A 23815-nucleotide genomic window follows, 5' to 3' on the forward strand; every position below is an offset into this window, starting at 1 on the left:
AACTTATAGGTGTCAGCTAGTCGATCCCGGCCTGCCTCAACATCGGCAACAAAGCCCGGCGGCTTGCCAGCGGCAATGCCAAATACCATCGTCGGCATTGTTCCCAGCTAGTTCCCATCAAGATGTTCCCAGCTAGTTTCCACAAAAATGGAAAGATTCCAAGACCAACTCTCGCAGAGTCATTCTTCTGTTGAGAGAAAATGGGTCTTCAAAGAACAACTAACTCCACAACCAACATACTACTACATAACATCAACAAGACGAAAAACCATCTATATTATGTTACAATATCTATGCAAATATCCCGTAGACCAAATAAATGTGTTCCAATCGTTACAGTGACTTAAAAACTGACAAAAGTTAATATGCTTGGCAAATTAATTCGAAACATAAGGTCAAAAGTATATGAACCCTGACCGACAGCCAGACATAGACATATTGATATTATTCAATATATCAAATACAATTGACGTCATCATGGTCATATATGAAACATGTAGAAAGACATGTACACCATACACGAAATACCATGGCGCTATAGCATACAGGTATATATCCAAAAAGCTAGACAACATGTTGTGCAACAGTACTTTCTTAAGTTCTGTATATACAACGCAGATGTTGATTGATTTAACTATATACTACAGAGCATTGACGAATGATGCATGATAATGAGTTCGATGTTATTTGAAACCTTGCAGAAGTAGAACATGTACACCTCACAATCATAACAACAGACAAATATCCTAAAGCTTAACGAATCCGTGATACGGATTTGACCACAAAAATGAATCTTCATCCATGAAATAAGGCAAATTCGGGGTGAGGTGAATCTTGTCTGACGAACATGTAGTTTATAGAATCCAATTTACAAAATGTGGGTATCTCCTAGCTATAACTCGTAATAAGTGAGTACTTCACATGACAATAAAAAGCTTCATCCTACAATCATCCAACTATTTTACATTTCATTTTCTGAAAATATTAATAACTTGAAAAGCTTAAACCTATTGCGGATGTTGACCTATATAGCTTTTCTCAATATAAATAACAAATATTAATTATGATATAATTGAAGAATAATTTGAACGTCTTCGTAGCATCAGATCATTTACGATCCTTTTCACGATCTTCAAAACTGCGGTACGTGATCTTTCACGATCCGAAAAATCATTTTTTGTGTAAATAGTTCTTTATTTACCAAGTTTCAGATTATGTTTATACAAAATAATTCTGAGAACCATTTGAGTAATTCAAACAGAATGCCCTTATTCGTATTAAAGTAGTTTTTCTAGTCGAATTTGTGAAAAAATCATGTTTGTTTACATTTTTATGTCATTGAAATGTCGAGACGCAATCTGCCTTTTGTTGTTTTGTAATAACTATGTACTTTTAAAACTGGATATTCTCACATACTGATCATAATGTTGAATCATTTTGACTTCAAGATTTCAAGATTCTTTATTTCTTAAACACCATAAAGATACAATGGTACAAAGAAGTTCATCAAAAGTCATATAACATAACACAAACACACATGACAAGATGAGATGAAATATCAAATAATACATAATAAACAGTATAGTAAAGAAGAGTGGTGATTAACCAGGAAGACTCACTTGAAAAGTTATAACCCTGATAAATTTGCACTGCTTTTTTAACTTATTTTTAACTTTTAACTGAAATAGTTTTTCAAATTTTAGTATGTTACATCTGTGCAAGAAAAAAGTATCCAAATATTGTGCTCGAAAATTTGCCAAAGAACTACACTGCAAAGTGTAATGAAAATCACCAATCTCGTTACAATGACATAAGTTACAATATCTAAGGTTTCGCTCAATCTTATTCCATCTACCAGTTTCGATGGGTAACTTATGGTTACCCGTACGAAATCTACAATATGTTATTCTATCTTTATCATTTAAAATATTCAGATATTCCTCAAATTCAAAATTTTGTTTATACAATTTGTAGGCCAAACCTTTTGGCGAACAGTCAATATCAGCTCTCCATTTCTATTGAAACTGATCAAATCACTTTTGTTTTAAACTAATACCCAACCACTTAGAATTAAATCTTCCTTGTGACAACCATATATTGCTGTATCCACATTTATCTAATATATCTTTAATGCATTTCAACCAATCTGACCTAAATTGATTGTCCGAATTTTTCAAGAACACGTATTTGTATAGTATTTTAGCAATCCTGTTATCATCCCCATTAACCATTTTTGACCAAAAATTAACCATACGCAGCTGTATATATAAAGACATGGGATAAATACCAAGTTCACCATAAATCATAAAATTGGTTGTCGACTTCTTAAGGTTTAATAATAATTTACAAAACTTTAGGTGCACTTTTTCTATAATATCAGTATTACTGAAACCCCAAATCTCACACCCATACAGGAGAATTGGCTTCACAATTTTATCAAAATGATCATATTGTGATTTCACTGACAAGTTGTGCAACCTCCCCTTTTTCAATACTTCATACATTGCTTTATTTGCTTTTCTAACTAAAATCTTCTTAGCACTCATAAAGCTACCTGTTCTTGAAAAATTCAACCCAAGATATGTCTATTCATTGACTATCTCCAATGCATTTCCGTCATATATAAAGTTAATATTTTGGGGTAATCTACAACCAGAAAAAATTATAATCTTAGTTTTACTTGTGTTAACTTTTAATTTCCAGGTACTGCAATATTCAAAGAATATATCTAATTGCAACTGTAGATCGGATGCATTATCCGAAAATAACACTGTATCATCTGCGTATAATAACACAAACAGTTTTAAGTAGATATCAGTAATACAATTTAAACCACATACATTTTTTTCTTCAATAAACTGTTGAAGGTCGTTCAAATACATTGAAAATAAAAAAGGAGACATATTTTCACCCTGTCTTACACCGATATTGCATGAAAAGTATTCTGACATTTCACCATTATACATAATGACAGACAGTTTTATTTTGTCGTAAATTTGTCTGTGTAATTAATTAAATTAGAATATGTATTGACCTTTCATATGTCTTCTCGATTAAATGTCGTTCACGATCCGTTACCAGAACTTTCACGATCGTCTCTCAATACTTGACCGCCGTTAGATATTCTTTCACGATCATTCCTCTCGATAAACCGAATGACACCCGTGTGAAAGCATTATATAACGCAATTTTTTGTTTGCGTTCGTATAAAAACTAACGGCCTGATTTATATAAAATCCAAACAATAGGATTGTAATACGTTACTAAATAAACAAACCAATACAAAACCAAACAAACAAACAGACAGAAAGGCATATTAACGTCAAAACGATGGACATTAAAAACAGTACAAGCATGTAGCATTGAAAAAAAATTAAAGATTAGTATTATTATTTATTATACTATCTTTGACAGCATTAGTGAAGCACAGACTTATTTCAAAGGTTTAATTTCTTACTATAATAATAATAGTTTGATGATCTCATAGCATGCGACATTTACTTTATGATATTTTCAAACACTTAATCTGTTTCAGTCTTGATTAATGTCTGCACTTTTGTTTTCAAGGTTCATGTCATGTGTAATGATATAAGTACAAAATGTTTATATTTGTGTATATATATATATACATGATATATATGAGGCGCAAATTCATTATTGACGTGTCAGAAAGAGAAAGTATGTAGTATGGGATAATAATTGGAAATTAATGCATAATTCCTTATAAGAAGACACATACACAACAGTGGTCAACAGCCTAATGATCACCGATCAGGACAGTCAACGGATAGTACGTCCACAACTGGCACGTTCAATAAAACATTATTTGATTAGTCTGCGACTAGCTCTATTCGATAAAGAAATTAACGATTTGCTACTATTAATCATCGTGTTTATAGGTCGAGTTATCTCGCCTACCACAATCTTTATAATTCGCAATTATAAATCAAATCAATCAAATAATTTTATTGGTGTAAATTCCTATACAGAAATGATACCAGCCGACATTTACAAAATACAAATACAAATACAAATACAAAAATAAACAAACAAACAAACAAACAAAAACAAAAAAAAACCCAAACCAAACATATTTTCTCAATGATAAGAGATACATATTTTATATTTACATTGCGTGGAGGTGTTATTCATACAAAATTATTAATTCAAGCCATTAACAATTAGCTTTAATACTATAAAAGTTCTTGACAACATTATGTTTGCTTTAAATGAATGTTCAAATCATACATATCGCTTATTCCAGCTACACTTACAGTACCAATGTCTGTATCAGTGGCGGATCCAGGAATTTTCATAAGTGGGGGCCCACTGACTGACCTAAGAGGGGGCCCGCTCCAGTCACGCTTCAGTGATTCCCTATATAAGCAACCAAATTTTTTCCCAAAAAGGGGGGGCGGGCGGGCTCCCTGCCCCCCCCCCCTAAATCCGCCTCTGTGTTACATTACTTTTCAAAATGAAACTAAACTTATATTATTTCTGTAATAACAAATAAGATCTATAGTTCTTATCTAAATTTATATTAGGGGTCTATACGCGAACTAAACAATTGAGGGAAGCATTTGATTATTTAATTAGGCGAGAATTAATAACAACTTGATTTCATCATATTTTTTTTAAATACAAAAAATTCTACTTGAACATGATTATTGCAATATCAAAACGCTTTAATTAACGAAACGGTTTTAATAAAAGTTCCTATTTATAGAAACAAAAGTTTCTATTTATAGAAGCATATCTTTCTATGCAAATATATGATATACAGGGGGACTGATTGAGAAGCTAATTACCAACTATACTCAATTTATTTTCTATGGCAGTCAAAATTATTCCCCCCATTACTGTCCAACCTTCCTACTTTCTCTTTCACATTAACTTCATGTTTACATTCTATGCTTGGGCGTAAAACACCAAAAAACATTTTATTCTGTGTTAATGTTAAGAACTTTTTGTTGAAATCATAATAATGATTGTTATCAAGAAGATTAATTTGAACACAATACACAGGGATGGGTTAGTTCTATATTTATATAATATTGTAAACATTCCTTCGTGATCTATATTCGTAACTTAACATTGACCTTGCCAAATACATTGATAATTGAATATGGGCCTGTTGGGGGTATATATTTCTTGGTATACAGATAATATTCTATGTAAATGAACAATGCTATAAAAATTCATGTACATACCTCAGGTCTGCTCAGACATATTCAAATAGAAATAACCAAGGGACGTAATCAAATACATTCTTAAGACGTAAACTAAAAATATGTATATGACCTATTTCTTAAAATCTGCTTATTATACATTTCCGCTCTTCGTTTTTAATAACCATATTTAACTGTATATATCTTTCGTTAAATCTATGGGAAATTTAGAGCTATGGGGGAGTTTTTCAGAGATAAAACGGTGTTTGAATTTTTTATAACACAAGCGGTTTCTTTTTCTTTTTGATACTGATTTAATCAACAAGCCGTTATCACGGTTATGAATATAAAGATGCGTTAATATTCGAGCTGATAATTTTTAAGTTGAGTCAGTCTATAGAAAAATAAATGCAACTATATATATATAGTATACATGTTGTTTTTTATTTACAATACGAGATAACAACTAGTTTAAGGTACAAATTGTTGTGATAGTTAATCATACTTTTTGGCATGGTCATGTACATGTCATCAATAAATTGACACGGGAGGGGTGACTTTGCTTCATTTAAGAAGGGAATGCTTCAAAGCGTTGACCAAAGTTTATTTTGTGTGACGCGTGGAAGCGCTTCATTCTAAAAACTTACGCAGAAATTTCCGAAGGCTTGTCATTTGACTGAAAAAACGCGAACATATTTCGTATAATACATGTACGCGGATATTATTCAGTGCAAAATAACAACGCCTACTTAAACCAGTCTATTAGAAAAACAAATTATTACGGAAGAATCCATTATGTACTTGCACTGCACTATTATTAGAATAGTAGAATGCAGGATGAAAATTTCCCTGTATATTTAATCAAATGATCTGTTACATATCATAACAGTTATACAAAGTTCAGTACTTGGGTACTTTGATTACATATTGTGACTTGGATGGAAAGTTGTCTCATTGGCATTCATACCATATCGTCTTGTTTCTATTTTGCATGATGCGTGGAAGAATTATTATATATGTTATAATATTATCGTCACTTGCTTTCATGTGGTATACATTAAAGAAATAAACGGTTGACACAGAGATATATCTCGCCTACCTTCATTAAATTTTAATACAAAGACAATCTGATGACCACACCATGGGTATTTAATTCAGTCACTGGTAGAAATCCAGAGCCATCGTCCAGAAAAGAAAACCTAGTTCCTCGCTTTCTGAAGGCGAGACAAAAATGGCAATGTATAATTCTTATATTTTAATTTGATAGAAATGTATATATGTAAAAACGTTTTGAATCTAAAAGTAAAACTTTAAACACAAACAATTATGTAGAATTGTCTAGTAAGCTGAAAACAGTATCAGGCCACGTAAAATCGTCAGAAATTTACAAAATTAAGAAGTCTTCTACGGGGTGACACATGCGGCTCAGGATTTACCTGTCCCTCCGGAATATATGAGATCACTCGCCAATGGTTTTAGGGGGTTCGTGTTGCTCAGTCTTTTGATCGTTATTCGCCATGGTATTGGACGTTTCTTATCGACGTTCGATTCCGTATACATCTTTATTATTTTTTCGCCTCCCTTAAATTGTGCTTTAACATCACTATCCTAGGTAACATGAAGATGGAGCACTCATAAACATGTATGACCCCTTCCCATTCTGCCGCACGTGTCTGTCTATCTGTAAGTCATATGTGTTTGTTGGGTAACGTCATGTTTGTTTTTTGTATGTTGTCGATTATCGTTTTAGTTGTTTCATCGGAAACGAAGGTTTAACTAAATATGATAAAGTTGAAGAATCAGTTACAATACATACAATTGTGTTTATAGAAGTTATGAAATATCAACAAAAAAGGGAAGATATTATAGCACCATAGGATGTGTAGGACTAAAGATACGTTCATTAGCATATTTTTTTTCTTGGTTGGGTTGTTGTCTCTTTGACACATTCCCCATTTCCATTCTCAATTTTATTAGCATATGGCTGAGCTATAATCAATTATTGTTTAATCTAAATCGTTTTATCTCCTAAACTGTTAAGGTTACATTAAAACTTGAATAAATGCTAATAAAAATCAAGTCTGTAACAGTCAATCATAGGCCTGAAAATACTTATGAATAGTCAACATTTTTTTTAATTTAGTATATATATATATATATATATATATCAGTTTATACAGTTTTTAGAACAGACAAAAAAGGTACTCGTTACAAAAGTCATACTCATGAGACTAACATAAATTTAGTAACTTCGCGTAATGTAGAGGCTGCGGATTCAATAGTGAACAAAATAACCGAAAAATGTTTCTTGACTACGTTCCATCTTTGTGTCTGATTTGGATCCTTTTCAATTTCAAATAAAGCATCAACAAGTCCTGGAAAACTACTCCCAGCATAGCTATTGACACTGCTCTCAGCAAACAGAACATGTCTACAAATGGAAAAAAAGTATATTCTTATAATGTTTTAATTTCTCCTGATTTGATAACCTGAAATTTTCATTGTGGACAATGTAAGAATTATGAGAACATTAATTATTCAGTCTTGAGATTAGACACGAACTATATCGCATTATATATATAGTTCTACAGTCAGTGTCAGTACTTACTTATGCTATTAGTATCTAGAGAAGGTCATAATAATAGAGAATAAACAACTATATCGTAAACATCTTGCACTCTCTTCTATAAATAGCAAGTTGGTAGTTAAATCAAAATTAGAAAAAAGAAAGACAGACGACATCGAATTTCAAAATGTTGTGTGTGCCAATGATTGAATACCGGTAGTGAACTGAATGTTTAACCTCGCCATAATCTCTATGTATGTGCCTGTCTTACGTCAGGAGCCTTTTATTCTGTAGTTGTCGTTTGTTTATATGTTACAAAATTGTTTTTTTATCATTTTTTACATAAATTAGGCCGTTAGTTTTCTCGTTTGGATTGTTTTACATTGTCATTTCAGGGCCTTTTAAAGCTGACTATGCGGTATGGACTTTCTCATTGTTGAAGGCCGTACGGTGACCTATAATTGTTAATTGCTGTGTCATTTTGGTCTCTTGTGGAGAGTTGTCTCATTGGCAAGCATACCATATCTTTCTTTTTATATGCATGAACATATTTTTGTATGAAAGAACATATTTACTATCAAATAGGTTTACTCAAACACTTAACAAAAAGTATCGAACAACTTTCAATATTCCCCCCCCCCCCTTATTTTGGAATCGGTGATGTACAGGCAATCCTCCAAATTGAATTTAAATGTGTTATAAAACGCAATAAAATGAAGACTGTTTGTCGTTATTCCTCAATTAATAAGCAAAACTTAAATTTCTGAGTGCAATCCATGTATAATGCTGTGCTCGCAGACGTTGATTTTTTTGGCAAATTTTTCAACTCTCGTGCATCGCTTCCAGATAGTACATCTTGTTTTTCATTCATTTTATTTTATTATTTTATTTTATTCCTTCTTATACCTAGCAAATAATATAAAACATTAATACTTTAAATCAGTGATAAGATGGCCTTCTGTATTCGGTAAATTAATTTATTTCCCAATGAAATAAACATATAATGTATTATATGCATGTTGCCGTGGCAGTCACAAACCTAAGTAACCCTTGGAAGTTTTATATTGTCAATATGACCAACCAGGATGTAGGATTTCAATTGCTGTAATATATAAAAGCTAATTTGTTATGACGTCACATAATTCACAATTGCTTACAACGCCATTGAATTTTCAGACTACTAATTCTCGAGTTTTTACATTGTAATATTGAAAAACCTATTTCTTGTTCGTAAGTTGCAACAATTCTCCACTTTTTATAGTTTTATTTTCAAATTTGAAATATAAATACTCGCAGTAACTCGTATGCTTTATTTCAAATCCTTAAATTTAAATATCGTGGACGAAAAAGAAAACGTAACACAAACGTAACAAAATTGAAACTTCTACATATTCTGTTCATTTTGCAAATTTCCTTATTTTGATGTGATGATTTCGGTTCTTTGGTCATGCCTGTGTTGGTTTTAATCAATACTTGTCTACAACAGAGCCAATATAAAGCTTTGCATCAGCTTTAACGACTAGGGAACAATAAAGGTTGTTCGGTAATCTTTTGATGTCTTCTAGTCTGACCCTCACCTTGCAAAGGGTCTCCCAGGCAACCCCTGTGGATCTAGGAACGCTTTCTCGAGTAATGTCATCTGATCATTGATCATTCTGATTGCATATGGACTGAAATGAAAAATCTTTCTTTTTCACTAGCATAAACATACTTCAATAGCAATGCTAATCGTATTTAAAATACAGGCAACGAATGGCATCGCTTAATACATATGTTGCTTTGTTTTGTAAAAGTATGCATATTGTTGGTTTTGCTAACAAAATGGTTCTGCTACTACTTAATGACAATTTAAAGTTATAAGTGTGTTGAAAAAAACATTGTTGACAAATTCTATATATGTGAACAAAAACATACTACAAGTCAACGTTTTAGACAACTTAAAAAAAAAAAACACACGATGCAAAATATTAATTTGTAAACCCAACCAATACTTTATTATACAATATAAATAGTAAGTTGTGGTGTGAGTGCCAATGTAACAACTTTCAATCCAAGTCACAGTTTGTAATAAGTTAACAATTATAATAGGTCAAAGTACGAGCTGTAAAATAGAGCTTTGTCTCACACCGAACAACAAGCTATAAAGGGCCCCAGTAGAGTAATGTAAATAAAGTCAAACAGGAAAACCAACGGTATAATCTATACAAAAACGTAAAATCCTTATGAACAACAGCAACAAACGACTATCAGTGAACAATAGGTCCCTGGTATGTTGTGTTTATTATAAATATACATACTTTTGCATGTCTAGTTTGTTAACATGTTCCTGAAAGGATGTTGTTGACTTCGTGAATGAATTGGCAACATTATGGAGTTCGGCTGAAAATTAAAAACACAAACTAATAAACAAAAAATACTTTTACCTACTTGTGCTTCTAGAAGAGCGGAAAAAAAATCACAAAAAACACAAAAATTATAAATAGGCGGAAGCATCAACAAACCGGTTCTTAAAAGCAGAACACGAACTATTACACGAAAAATCGGACTTCAAACTTAATGGATAATAATAATAAAAAAAAAGGAAATTGTATAATGGTAAAAAGACTACAAATACCATTCACACGGAAAAAGTATTGACTTTGTATTATCAACCATCGATAATTATGCAGTTCCTACGTTTCATGTTTCAGACAATTTTTGTTTTTGTCAAGAATGATAAAAGAGTTGGTTATTTATCATATTTGCGAAGCTTTTTCTTTTTATTTGAAACGTCATTTTATTTTATTTTGTATGTGATCGAATACACTGGTAAAGCATTTTGAAAGTGTCTACGTGTAGAGTAATATTGTTAAAATACATTACGTATGCTAATGTTGTTCGTTGATAACAATTGCCCATACTCCTGCTCCAGTAATGTGACTAGTTGTTGAAGTTTGAGTGAAAAGTCAGTTACAACAAATGGAACGAGTAACTCTTCTGAGAGACGTCTTGTTACCTCAGCCATCACTTGGGCTACTACTTTATGATACTATAAAAAAAATATAAAAACTTCAGCCTTCACTAGTGCTTCTACTCTATGATACTATAAAAAAAAGCATTAAAAACTTCAGCGTTCACTTGTGCTTCTACTCTATGATACTATTAAAACATAAAAACCTCAGCCATCACTTGGGCTACTACCCTATGATACTATAAAAAACATAAAAACAAATTGTGTGTTTTTAAGGCCCTACCTTTCAACGTTTGGTTTGAGCGTTCCTGATGAAGGTTTTTATCACAACCCAAGTAATATCGGTAATGAGAGGATCCTTTCTCAAAATAACTTTTTAATCGCACAAGGAAATTGAAGAATTACCTTTCTTAAGGTAAATTTGTCATTAACAGACACAGATTGTACCATGATGCATACATTTGATTTAAACTGTAAGACATAAGCAGACTAAAGGCATAGTTCCATATGTACAATGTACGTCATAGATATATAGGCGTCCGTTCTTAATCATGAGTTTTTTGGTTGAATGTAATATATTCGGTAATTATGGTCACCAACAAATATAAGGTACTGTTGTCGCTCCTGTTTGTAATGTAGTATGTTAAAGTAAAAAAATTCCTATTCATTTAACTGACACTTCTCTAAAGTTTTCATTGTAAACAAAATGTATACTAAACAACTGTCTTTATACCTTAAAACCAGGATCCATCAGTTTGTCGACAACGTTAAAAGTTTCATACTTGGAATGATACAAGGGATAACCACCAGTCTAAAAGATAAATATACAAGAAAACAAAATTACTCTAAATATGTAAAAAGTAACTATTTTGATCTAAATTTCATATTTATTTATATATTTAGTATTTACTTCCAAGGTATAATGATTGTTGAATCAAGAGAACATAATTTGTATACAGGTTGAATTGATATTTGATTTTTTTTAAATTTAGTTTTCGGAACGTTGCAATAATAACCATAATTTTTAACGTCTGATTAGCAGCTGCAAGCTCTTGTATACCGAATAAGTTGGGAAATATATATCTCATAAGCAGGTGAAGTTGGTTTATTGCCACTAAGGTGGCAATATACATTTTTTTCCCGTTTTATTTCAACAAATACATGTACACTTACTTTGATGGTACATAAAGTCATACACACATTAAAATTTTCATTTGTTATTTCAAGTTCTTTCACAATAAAAGTTAATTCTATCTAGTAAGAACTTAGGGCCGAGTACTCACCCTCGTTGAATATGATATGTCACATATAGGAACACCAGCAAGCTGTACAAATGGTGCAAAATCACTCCCAGAACCAGCTACATCAATTCTGCAAGAAGACATTCATAAGGGATACAACTAATACAATGAAGCAAAACAATATATTTCAAGTAAGAAACAAAAGAACACATGTATTAAACTGGATTCCTTGCATATGCCAGATTAATATTTATATTCATCACGGTACAAAAAAAAAATTTCAGCTTAAATGCTCTAACAGAGCATTCAATTGAAATCAAGGTCGATTGATAATTGTTTTCCGTAATGATAATATGATCACATTATGCATTATCAAATATGCAAAATTCAAAAAAATGTTTTACTAAATCATCAAAACATCCTCAAAATTAAGTATTTCTATCATAATTTTAACAACCAATGGAATGATTTGGAACATACGTTACGGCATTGTCTTCCAAGTGCAATAAGTAGCCAATTGATGGCTTTAGACATATCGACGTCTGTGTAGTTTTTCCTATTTGCTAGGTTTTTTTTTTGTAAACAGTTCCTTTTTTAGATCACCTTACCCAAAAGGACCAAATGAGCTGTTTCATCACTAAGCGTCCGTGGTCCGTCGTTCGTCTGTAACCTATTTCAAAAATCTTCTCCTCTAAAACTACTGGGCCAAATAAAAACTAAACTTGACATAAATCGTCCTTCTGGTATCTAGCATTAAAAAATATCTCCAATGATCATGTCCATAATTCAAGATGTCCGCCATGGCTAAAACTAGAACATGGGGTAAAATGTAGTTTTTGGATTATAGCTATGAAACTAAAGCATCGAAAGCAAATATGACATTGGCTATATAAATGTTCACCAGCTCAAGATCTATCAGCCCTGAAATATTTAGACGTTTCGGACAACCTGTTGTTGGGTTGCTGCCCCTAAATTGGTAAATGTTGCAGGTTTTGGTTAATACCTGGAATATTATAATAAATAGAGAAAAACAGTAAACAGCAAAAGTGATCAGCAAAGTTAGATCTACAAACAAATCAACATGACTTAAAATTGTCAGTTAACCCTTAAGAAGTTATTGCCCTCATAGTATATTTTTAAAACTTTTTGTAAATTGTTTTAATCTTTTTCAAAAATCTTTCTCTCTGAAATTACTGAGACTTTAACAAAACTTGGCCATAATCATCATTAAGTTTTTTAGTTAAAAAAATGTGTCAAAACTGTTACACAAATTCTTAAGGAGTTATGGCCCATAAATGACAATCTGTTCTTCATTTTTGCCTATTATCATGAAAACTATAATATTTAGAGAGAAATATTTTTTTTCTGTAATGCCTTTTATGATTTAAATTATAATAGAAAAGTAAACACCTTAAATCTCAAACAAAATCAACAAGGCAAGATCTATAAATAAGTCAAAGAAACTAAACAGACAAAGAGATCAGTAATACATTTTTAGCTTTTGGTTCTTATTAAAGCAATGGGCAAGCACGTTAAAATAATATTTTAAAGTTATCTTTAAAAATGTCAGCAAATGACCATCACTCCATAATGACAAATATCGTTGACTTTTAATACCTTGGTTTGGTTTTATCGTCTTCATCAGGGTGACCATGCGCCCATTTTGAATATAAAGACCTATAAGTGTTCTGCATATCAGGACTTGGCATCTAAAATGAAAGCCGTTTACTTTACTAATGAGTTACAAAGAATATATCTTGATGATTCATAGATTAAATTGAAACAATAACCTGCGTTTATAGAACACAATGACCCGCTTGAACTATAATTTGGTATATATAATAAATATTTCACATCACAATGAACATGTGTACCAAGTTCCAATTTGATGTTACCAACCTAGTAGAGTAATTAACTACCTTGACCAAAATGTTTTAAAGTGAAACATGATAAACATGTCGGCTGACGAACGGACAGACGGACAAGACAGTCCCTTAAACATAGTTTCCCAATCGAAGAAGGGGCAAGAAACGTACTGATCCCATAAGCCTCGGTCACTTTAACGGATAGCTCGAAAGGATGCCTAACGGAGAACTTTTATACGTCCGTCGATATCCGAAGCATGTCCGTTTATCGTACGTTTTATCCGTCGATGTCTGTTTTGTCCGGGGCAAAACTTTGAACGGACGTCCAACGGTTGAAATGTCCGTTTAACGTCCGGTAGGCGTCTGTTTTGTTCGATACTCGTCCGTTTCGTTTCCGTTTTGTATCCGTTACGTGTACGTTATACCGTCCGTTGGAGGACTGGCAGATAAATTCACCAACAGACTTCCATTCTCAATTTTATTCTAACGGACGTCTAACGAATGTGAACCAGACTTTTACCGGATGTACAACGGAAAAAACGGACGATGAACGGATTTGAAACGGATAAATGTCAATTGAAAATTCCGCGTCAGAAATGCCAATTAGATTTCATGAGGTTCATGAATTCTTATTATTTTTAATCGATCTTAGAGTAAGGGTACGTCTTCACAATCAAACAGCTTTTATTCATGCCAGACACTACCCTTTGGCGGCATTTTGAAGAACCAGACCAAAACCATTTACACAGAAATATTTTGAATATTTACACGATTTACATTTATTTTTGTCGCCTTTAATTATTCCGTATATCTTGTTCATCCGTTTTATCCGGTACGCTTCCGTTGGGTGTCCGTTTTATGCGGTACTCGTCCGTTGGATATACGTTCGACAATTGTTCTGTCCGGTCGTTTCTCGTACATTTGTACGTTGCATATCTGGTGTGTGTCCGTTATGCATTCGTTACGCGTCCGTTTTTATTGGTCAGTACACCAACGGACTCCCAACGGATAACATTTTTGTCAACGGACAACTTTTATTTTCATCCGTTATGTGTCCGTTCGTGCTATCCGGTAATGTTTGACCGAGACATATTGTATCGAGTTAGTTCACTAGCAAATTGGGTGACGAATTATCTTTTAACATGTGTCTTTTAGAATAGTGATTAAGTCTTCAATATAAAGACCATACTTCCATTGGTCTATACTCAAAAATATGGAAACAATAACGACTTGTTTTTACAAATAATATTTCAGGAAATGTATAGTAGGAGCGACAAAAAAAATGTTCTGGCATGTAAAAATGTAAAACAATTCAAACGAGAAATCAACGTCAGGATTATGTACAAATACGTTTATGATTAATAGCTTACATTTTCTGCTATATTATAAATAACACTGTTTAACAGAGGCGATGCAGCTACAGATAGTGAATAATTCCCTATAATGAGAAAAATACATATAAAAATTGATTTCCTCATCAGATAGTCGAGTTAATAAGTATACATGCAGCTAAATATGCACAATATATTGGTATTCACAAAACTTATCTACGTCCGACGACTTGTAGTTTTGTCATGCCTCAGCAGGAATTGATGACGAGAACCTCAAAAGTATCTTTATTTTTTTCTTTAGATAATATATGGTAATTTTACTTGCCTCCAACTGCTATATCTACATTAACATAAGCAACAGATCGTGTTTGCAGATTTTTAACAAATTGCTGAAAAAATAAAACATAATAATATTTATTTTTTCACAATCTTATTATGTATCCCAATTTAAAAAGATATTTTAAGAAACCGTAGAAACCGTGGGGCATAAGGCAAAGGGCGAAATAAAAAAAAATGGATTGTTTCTTTTAATTTTCTGTTTTATAAAGTATAATATGATGAAAATTATGACGCGTGATGCAAACAACAATGCAGCAATCGTGCATTTAATTTACTTCAAGAGAATAATTAAAGATTACATTTAAAAGATTTTAGGCTAGGTTTTTTAAATTACAACAAATACAAATCTCTTCAGTGATGCTAAATGCAAACAAATTTTGAAATCCAAAACCTTATAAGAATATTTTATAATTGAACTTATTCTGCCAAACAGAAACAAAAATATCTCAAACAAATCCTTAAAAGGATTAAAACTCTACTCGAGAGAGCCTCATCTTTTCTATTACAATGTTATAAGACTTTCGCTTACTGCAGAGGACCGTTAGGGCCTCGGGTGTATTGCCATCGCCTAATTTTCCGCCTTATTTGAATATCCATATAAGGATATATGCATATATAATTAGTTTTGGAATGATAACCGAGCTATAAAATTGTAGATCCGTGCACATATATATTCCTTATCGCTTCTTTTAAATTCATGTTTTTAATGGATACTAAGAAAAATATGGAAATGTTTTGTCAATAGAAATACAAAAATGTATTAGATTATTAGTCAAACAATCTTTAATATCAATGACATACCGACAAATTGTTGTAACGGATCTCCGAGCTTGAAGAAACACGATCGCAAGAGCTGATCAATACAGGAATTTATATATCTGATTAAGAAACGCTATTATATGAAGCGCCCTATATTCGTTCTTTTCTAATTATGAAGAGTGTTGCTGGTTATATTCTAGAACTTACATTTAACAAAAATATTTAATGAGCTTGCACTTCGTTTTGTCTTTAAATTTACAATGTATTAGCAGTATTTAAAGACCACAATTGAACTTGTTGTGTGGAATATTGAGTTTTTCTCAGGGCTATGACAAAGTTAAGATTGCATTGAGCCATACATATCTGCCATTGTAATGCTTTGTACTTCGTACTTTTTTATTAACTCGTTGATTCGTCATTATTCTTTCTGTTTTGTATATTGTACAAATAACTTCTAAATCTGTTGTTTACAGTCTAATGGAGGGATATAAATAGTGCTTTTAGTCTTGACTCTGTGTGTTGCATCATTAATAAATGACACATAAACCAATTATTTAGAAAGTCATTGTCCTTGTATGTTAGATTTGTGTATATTGAAAAAGCTTTTTCTTCGATTTTAGCCGATATTGGTCTATACATTCAGAAATACATTCAGTTTACCTCTACCCATTCGTTGGAACCAATTAACCCGTATTCTTCTCCACCCCAACTACAGAAAATTATTGAACGTCTTGGTCGCCATTTTTCTAGATGGGAAAACAAAGATTATTGTGGTTAACAGGAAATAGACCTTACGGAAATATTTTGAAAATTTACAATTTCAAGACACAGTGGCTTGATGTTCTTTATGTACATTTTGAAAGTGTAATTTTTTCAATGGTTATAGAAACCAAGGGAAACAAACATTGGATACCAATCTACAGAAACGTACACTAATTTGAGACTCAAAAGAAACAAACGTTTGATACCAACCTCACTTAGGTTCCTTGCAAACATGTAAAAGAGTGTTCCAATATTATTTTTATTTTTTTATTTGTAGGATTATCAATTATACATCAACCCTGGCTTGTTCTTTAAAAATTAGAAAAGTTTATTTGAAATGAGTTCCAGTTGGTGGCGTCTTATGTTTCGAAAGTTTTACGGACGCCATCATCGGATGGTCCAACTTTATGTTTCTTTGTTATCTTCCTTTTCTTCTTCTCTCCACAATCAAATGTATCACGAATTAACTTTCATCATTTAGTCCTAACATTTCGACTTCATTAATTATATTAAGAAGGAGAGGAAAATGTATAAGTTCTCAAAGTGTTCAAGACAAATATTTGCCACTATGCCACCCAATGAATCTAAAATAAGAACGACTTGTGAAAGTTCTTTTAAACACTACATAAAGTTTAAAAAAATATCGTTTTTTAGTTCCAGAACATTTTTTGCAAACAAACCAGTTATAACACCAACACACTGAGCAATACAAATACTTATTTTGTTAGTCATTAACATATTGACTTACTTGTATTTACAAGATTGCCCATAACACGTGATATTTCCTTCATTACAGCTGTACCAGTTGATGGATCTATTGCTCCAAAAACCCAAGCGTCTCTATGGTTACCCATAAGAACATAACGATCTAGAAAAAAACAAATAGCAGGAATTGATATTCCAAATTTCTGAATTTGAAAAAAAATATTAACAAACGTTTACCTGTTCATCTGGTACCTTTCGCCCTTTTCACCATTAAGCTGTATTTGACAAAATTAATATTTAGTATCTTTTTTTGTCCTCACTGATGCTCTTCAACTTCGTTTGGCCTTTTTAACATTTTTCTTATTCGAGCGTATCTGATGAGTCTTTTTGTAGACGAAACGCGCGTCTGGCGCAAATAAAAAAAATCCAATCCTGGTATCTATGTTCATGACAATGAGTTTATGTATTACTTACTAATCCTCTTTTTAAATATATTTGTTTCATTTTGGATCTCTGTAGCTCAAAAGTTGATGGCAAGAGCAGCATTTATGATATGATGGTTGATGGTCCATTAGAAAATGTTAACGGTTTATTCTTGATTGTTAAAATCATAAATAGAAAGTTGCATGTATCTTTATGAATAATAACAAAACCAGTTATATATTAGCAAATAATTTACATACATGTATAACTGACCTGGTTCAATAGCACCTCTTATTATTCCAAACACATTGTGTATTGTCCTCTTCTTATTTGAAGTAGAAATCCTCATACGGACTTTCCTTAAAATGTAAAAAAAAAAAAAAAAATGTATGTAGATAGACTAAGTTATTGGAAAACAGTCAGGCTATCTATCGCATGTACATTCAGGACGACGAATATTTTTTAAATGGTTTATTCATTTCTACGAATGATACTTTATTTTTGGAATATACCGATGCACTAGAACGATAAAATCGAGAATGGAAATGGGGAAGGTGTCAAAGAGACAACAACCCGACCATAGAGCAAACAACAGCCAAAGGCCACCAATGGATATTCAATGCAGCGAGAACCTCCCGCACCCGGAGGAGTCCTTCAGCTGGTCCCTAGACAAATACATGTATATTACTGGTTCAGTGATATTGGACGTCATACTTAACTCCGAATTATACACAATAATATATAGAGTCTGATATAGATACATAAAAGCTTACAAGGAACCAATGTATAGAACATCTGAACACCCAGGGCTGCCATTCTTAACTATATATGATGCACTATACAAATAAGGTAATTCGATATGATTACTATCTACAAAAGTTTAAAATGATAAAGATGTGAATAAACTTACCAACTTCCTGTTCGACCTTACAACACTGAGCAAAACACATAAAAATAATAAACATTTATAAATGGTCGATTGAAGACTAAATGTGAAACAACGATCCGTGCCTTCTAAAGCAAACGCAAAGTTACGCTAACAGTTATTTGGTCCTTGGTGTATAGTTATTGTCTTATTGACAATCTTATCACATCTTTTTACTTTTATATTTATTTGAGTTATGACTCGATCTCATCACTAATTATTTGTAACTCATCAAATAATTTTAGGTGCCGTCTGGTCATATCGCTCGTCACTTGTTTCGGTACTAACATCCATTTCTTTCAGTATTTGGCTTTCGTCGTTTTTGATGAAGGTAAATTCAGAAAAGTGTTTCTGATGCATACCATTTACAAAGTGTTAATTTATTTTAATTTGAATACTGTAAAATAAGCTTAAAACATTTAAATATATACCAGTCTGTATCGGTAAGAGGACCTCCAATTCTGTATGTAACATTCATTTCTCCTCTCCATGATGCTGGTAAGTTGGCTGTACCTGTCATTTTACTGAAATGACATCAAGCCTCAATAATAATGAAATACAAATAGCTTTTCGGTTGTGAGAATTATATTACGTGATTTTATTTAAATATTTGACGCTCGTAGTAGGATCAAACTGGCAAGAAAAATGCATTTGTTTCTTGAAACCTTTAGTGACAATTTTAATTAACGGCATTTTAAACAAGATAATAGGCAAATAGGTCCGAAGTCCAAGTAAATTGGGTTTTCTGAAACTATTACAATAATATAAACATTGTAGCTATCCACACTTATTATTATTTTTTTTTTTTAAATAGACATTTGATGAATAACCATAGTGCAAAATATTACACTCTTTAAATGATGACAGAGATGAAAGTACATCATTACATTATATTAGAACCAATTTGTATACCTTTTTCATACAGACTTACGCAAATAGTTCTCTAGCTATTCCATAACCTATAGGATGGACAGGAATTGTAGGTAGATTCATGCTAGGATCGTTTTCTTTAAGTCTGTAGGCAGTTTCTATATATAGAAAATAACACTTTAAGTTGTATTGTTGTAATTAACAGAAAACAACTTATCTTCCTTTGAAGCATTTTAGTTTGAACTACAGTAACTATTATCAACATGAAATGATAGTCGATATTTTCTTGTTTTTAAGTTCATTTTATACTACATGTATTTAGTTTTTGCTTTTCTTCCCAGGCAGATTAATGTCCTGCATTGATTTGTTATAGTAAAATTCCTTATTACAACACAGCAATGAAGATAGATAATACCAATCTTAAATTCTATATGTTAGAAATGAAGAGTCTACTTGTTTCCCTTTACATACAGTGTATACCATGATGTAAAACAATGACGAACCCGTTGCTGGATATCCCGGTGTTAATGGATCTCCATCAGTTTTCTTCACAGTTCCTCTTTGTGTACCAGAAGGAGGTAACCATATAGAGTGAGGATATACATCTTTTGTTTGTCCATTAGAGTAGTCAGCAGGATCGGAATATATAATTATACCTATTGCACCATGTCTAGTTGCTTGCTGAACCTAATATAACGAAGAAATACAACTGACAGGTCAAACAGCTTTTCTTTTAAATCGTTTTCGAAAAAAAATGTATTCATATTAATACGCCTAAAATTATAGATTTCTATCACTGGCATTAGTTTTATTTATAATAAGGCTCCAACGACTGAACTGAATAAGGTTGTCAAACTTTCATTTGAATTTTTATATGTTGAACTGAATTTAATTTTCATTTTTTAAATTTCAGTTACTAGTAGTACCTTATCTCCTCTGAAGATTCTACCATATCTTGCGATGACAATTTTCCCAGACACATTCACCGATGTATTAGCTTCAATGTACCTGTAATCTTCTACTCGTCCGTAGTTTACGTAAATAAGCTCCGACTAATGAAATAAAAAAAAATGGATAAACAGTATTTCGAAACTGCTAAAGGATGATATTAACCCCGTTACAAGTTATGTTATTATAACATAAATATTCCAATTCAAAACTTAAAGACGTCTGAATTAAACGAATTGGTCCAACCACAGGCACTTGTCTCAGAAAAAAAATCCTATATACTTTTGTTTGTTTTTATAAAAAGAAGAATGGTCAACGTACATGTATCAACGATAACCCCAGTTCTTTTTTAAATCGCGTTGCTCATGTAGTCTTAAGCTCCATGTTGTGTTTTGGATACTGTTGGTCTTTTTGTCGTTTCTTGGAGTGTTTGCCACAGTGTTGTCAGTGTGTTATCGACTTTTTGAATATCAATAGGTTTTATAAAGATATTGTTATTGCAATTCTTTTAAAAACTTGTTTAGACAACAAAAAAAAAGATTTAGAGATAGGCAATTTCTATAGATAATTGATTTTGCGAAAGAATATAGACATTTGTTTTTGTTTTGTTTACCCAAATTAATTGTTTATTATCTTTTGACTTGTTGAAAGTGATGAGTCACCTTTAAGTTAAGGCAAGAATATGTACCCGATTCGTTTAATGTACAGCATATTTACCGAATTCACAATCCCAGGAGCCGAGTATGCATTAAATGGAGGAACCACATTACTTTTATTTTCTGAAGGATCTAAGATGTCTTCATACAATGGAGATGCATATTGTATATCACCTGAACCGTTTAATATCTGGATTTGGTTCATGATGCTCTCGTCTGTTGTATTAGGGTACGAAAGTAAAACTTCATACGGAGTGATAAAAACTTCATCCATTCCATTATCTTTCCAAAATTGTTCCAGTTCCTTCGCTTGTTTCAGGTCTGCTGGTGTGCCAGCCAGATGAGGGTTTTCGGATAAACCTCTAAAATAAAGAATTTCAATATCTTACTATAATTGTTGATATTGAAATTTCTTTCAAAACAGATTTTTTGATTTATCAAGTTGGACCCCTTCTTTTTGCTTTGAACTCTTAACGTATCATAATCGTTTTTCTAGGTAAACTGATTTCTCTTATAAAAATTCGCGCTCTTGTACATTATTTGATTACAATGACCTCGTACTAACATAATTTTATCACAAAAATCAAAAATGAAAGTAAAAAAAAAAGATCACTTCGTAAAGATGTCTGTAATATGCTGTAAAAGATATGTCAGTGAATAAGTGAAACAGCAGCTATTTATATATTATATACTATTTATAATTAGTTTGATGTGTTATCTTCATTTGGATTCTCATAGGAAGAAGGCATGAGACGTTATGTTTTTGCAAATTTTATAAAAATATCACCACTAGGGTAACAGGCAAATAATAATGCCTTTGCGTCTATTGTTAAGTTTGGTGTGGCAGAAGGTAAGCAATGCTTACAGCACCGTCTCTGTCTCCTTATTGCAATCAATCAATATGCAAGTGTATGATGTGGTATTATTGCTAACGAGACAACTAATCAAAAGAATTCAAATGATATGAATGTAGGCAATTATTAGCCAACGCACAACCATTATGTTTGATTTTCTTATATTATTTCAAATATGAATGAGTTCTCTCATTTGAATTATCATTTCGCGGCATTTTACAGCTTGTTATGAGGTATGGATTGTGTTCATTGCGAAAGGTCGTACTCCGATCTATAGTTCTTAAACTTCTACGTAATCTGATCTCAACTTGAGAGATGTCTCATTGGCAATCCTATTCCTATTTTATATTACATTTGCCTCTCCCACCCCAAAAAAGAAAAGAGAATCGACTGTAAAAAACAACAACACAGAAAACTTAGAATTCAGCAACACGAACTCTAACGAAAGATGGTTGTGATTCAATGTGTTTATTACAGATGCTGATCAAATAGTTGCATCAGTGTGCAAAGGGCAAATACATTTCAAGGCACGTCTCACTCGGTTGCAAGTTGAAGGCATGAATAACAAGAACTATCTTTAAAAAAGATATCCGACGTATTTGAATTTGAGTATATTCACCAAAACCCCACGGAAATCTCACATGCGTAGGTGCGTTTTAAAAGTCATGTGCGTTCGTACAACAAAGTTTTCATTACAAATTATATAATTGTCCCGAATAAACAGCTGTCATGGATGCAAAGAGCTATTGGAGAATCAATTATTTTTATAAAAATATAAATCTTTGTAAGATCTAGTTCAAATATTTATAGTTTTTCACTTGCTTTCCCATCACGATATAATTAACGAGACGTTTTTTCAAACAGAACCAAATCACCCATCATGACAGCATTTTGTCCAATCACAGAAAGGATTTTCGAGCATGCGTATTCTGTTGCCATAGTTAAGCGTCCTTAAGTTCAAAGGGCACAAACCGAAACTATACCGACTACGTCGGAAAAAGATTAATTGTGTCTTGTTAGATTTTAGAATATTCTAAATTACAAATGAAAAAAAAAAAACAGTAAGTAGAAGATAGAAATCTTACTTGAGATATGTTCTTATATTATTGGCATCTATACTGTTCATCAATTCTTCACGGATCGCTGGGTCTCCATCTGTTAAGTAATATGGTGACAAGTTGTCCCATGCCGGTGTCACTTTATTATTATTGTCAACCTTTTTGTCAGTTTTACACAGTGCGTATCGTCCAATGAGTATACCAAGTACTGTTGCAACGATTACGATGAAAATTGCAAGTACATAAAATGCATATCGTGAAGAGAATATACTACTACTGGAGTTTTTAGCTGGTTCGTCCAAACTGTAACCTTTTTTATGCATTGTTTATTGTATCCTTAAAGTGAGGTGACACCCTTAAAGTCACGGCTTGTCTTAACATATCTTTATACACCG

At 32.2% G+C, this 23815-nt stretch overlaps 2 protein-coding genes across 2 annotated transcripts in view; both read right to left on the reverse strand.

Annotated features, from left to right (window-relative positions):
- Positions 1 to 5275, reverse strand: part of LOC134712570 (alpha-latrocrustotoxin-Lt1a-like) — an 83648-nt gene extending 78373 nt beyond the window's left edge. Inside the window, exon 1 of the mRNA XM_063574269.1 lies at positions 5211 to 5275. The gene's annotated coding sequence lies outside the window, so the exon portion shown is untranslated. The remainder of the gene's footprint in view (positions 1 to 5210) is intronic.
- A 2103-nt stretch (positions 5276 to 7378) lies between these two features.
- Positions 7379 to 23811, reverse strand: LOC134712572 (putative N-acetylated-alpha-linked acidic dipeptidase). Its single transcript, XM_063574272.1, has 18 exons — positions 23448 to 23811; positions 21570 to 21870; positions 20831 to 20956; positions 20408 to 20591; positions 19966 to 20062; positions 19466 to 19558; positions 18383 to 18468; positions 17730 to 17849; positions 16880 to 16965; positions 15447 to 15510; positions 15161 to 15228; positions 13543 to 13634; positions 11968 to 12055; positions 11418 to 11495; positions 10597 to 10762; positions 10032 to 10113; positions 9312 to 9404; positions 7379 to 7599 (listed from the first exon to the last, which is right to left on the reverse strand). Exons 1-18 carry the CDS (start codon positions 23741 to 23743, stop codon positions 7392 to 7394), a joined length of 2328 nt encoding a protein of 775 aa, XP_063430342.1. The 5' UTR covers positions 23744 to 23811; the 3' UTR covers positions 7379 to 7391.
- Between the last annotated feature and the right edge of the window lie 4 nt (positions 23812 to 23815).

Source organism: Mytilus trossulus, chromosome 3, assembly GCF_036588685.1.
Source record: "Mytilus trossulus isolate FHL-02 chromosome 3, PNRI_Mtr1.1.1.hap1, whole genome shotgun sequence".
Classification (NCBI taxonomy): Eukaryota; Metazoa; Mollusca; class Bivalvia; order Mytilida; family Mytilidae; genus Mytilus; species Mytilus trossulus.

Bases quoted from the DNA above. Each gene is read 5' to 3' on its own strand.
- LOC134712572 (XM_063574272.1), bottom strand. From the start codon at position 23,743: ATGCATAAAAAAGGTTACAGTTTGGACGAACCAGCTAAAAACTCCAGT. The intron at 18,469-19,465 runs GTATATATTTAA...TTACATTTTAAG, and splicing joins CCTCTTACCGATACAGACTG to GAAAGTCCGTATGAGGATTT. The intron at 9,405-10,031 runs GTATGTATATTT...TTTTCATTTCAG, and splicing joins AACAAACTAGACATGCAAAA to TCCATATGCAATCAGAATGA.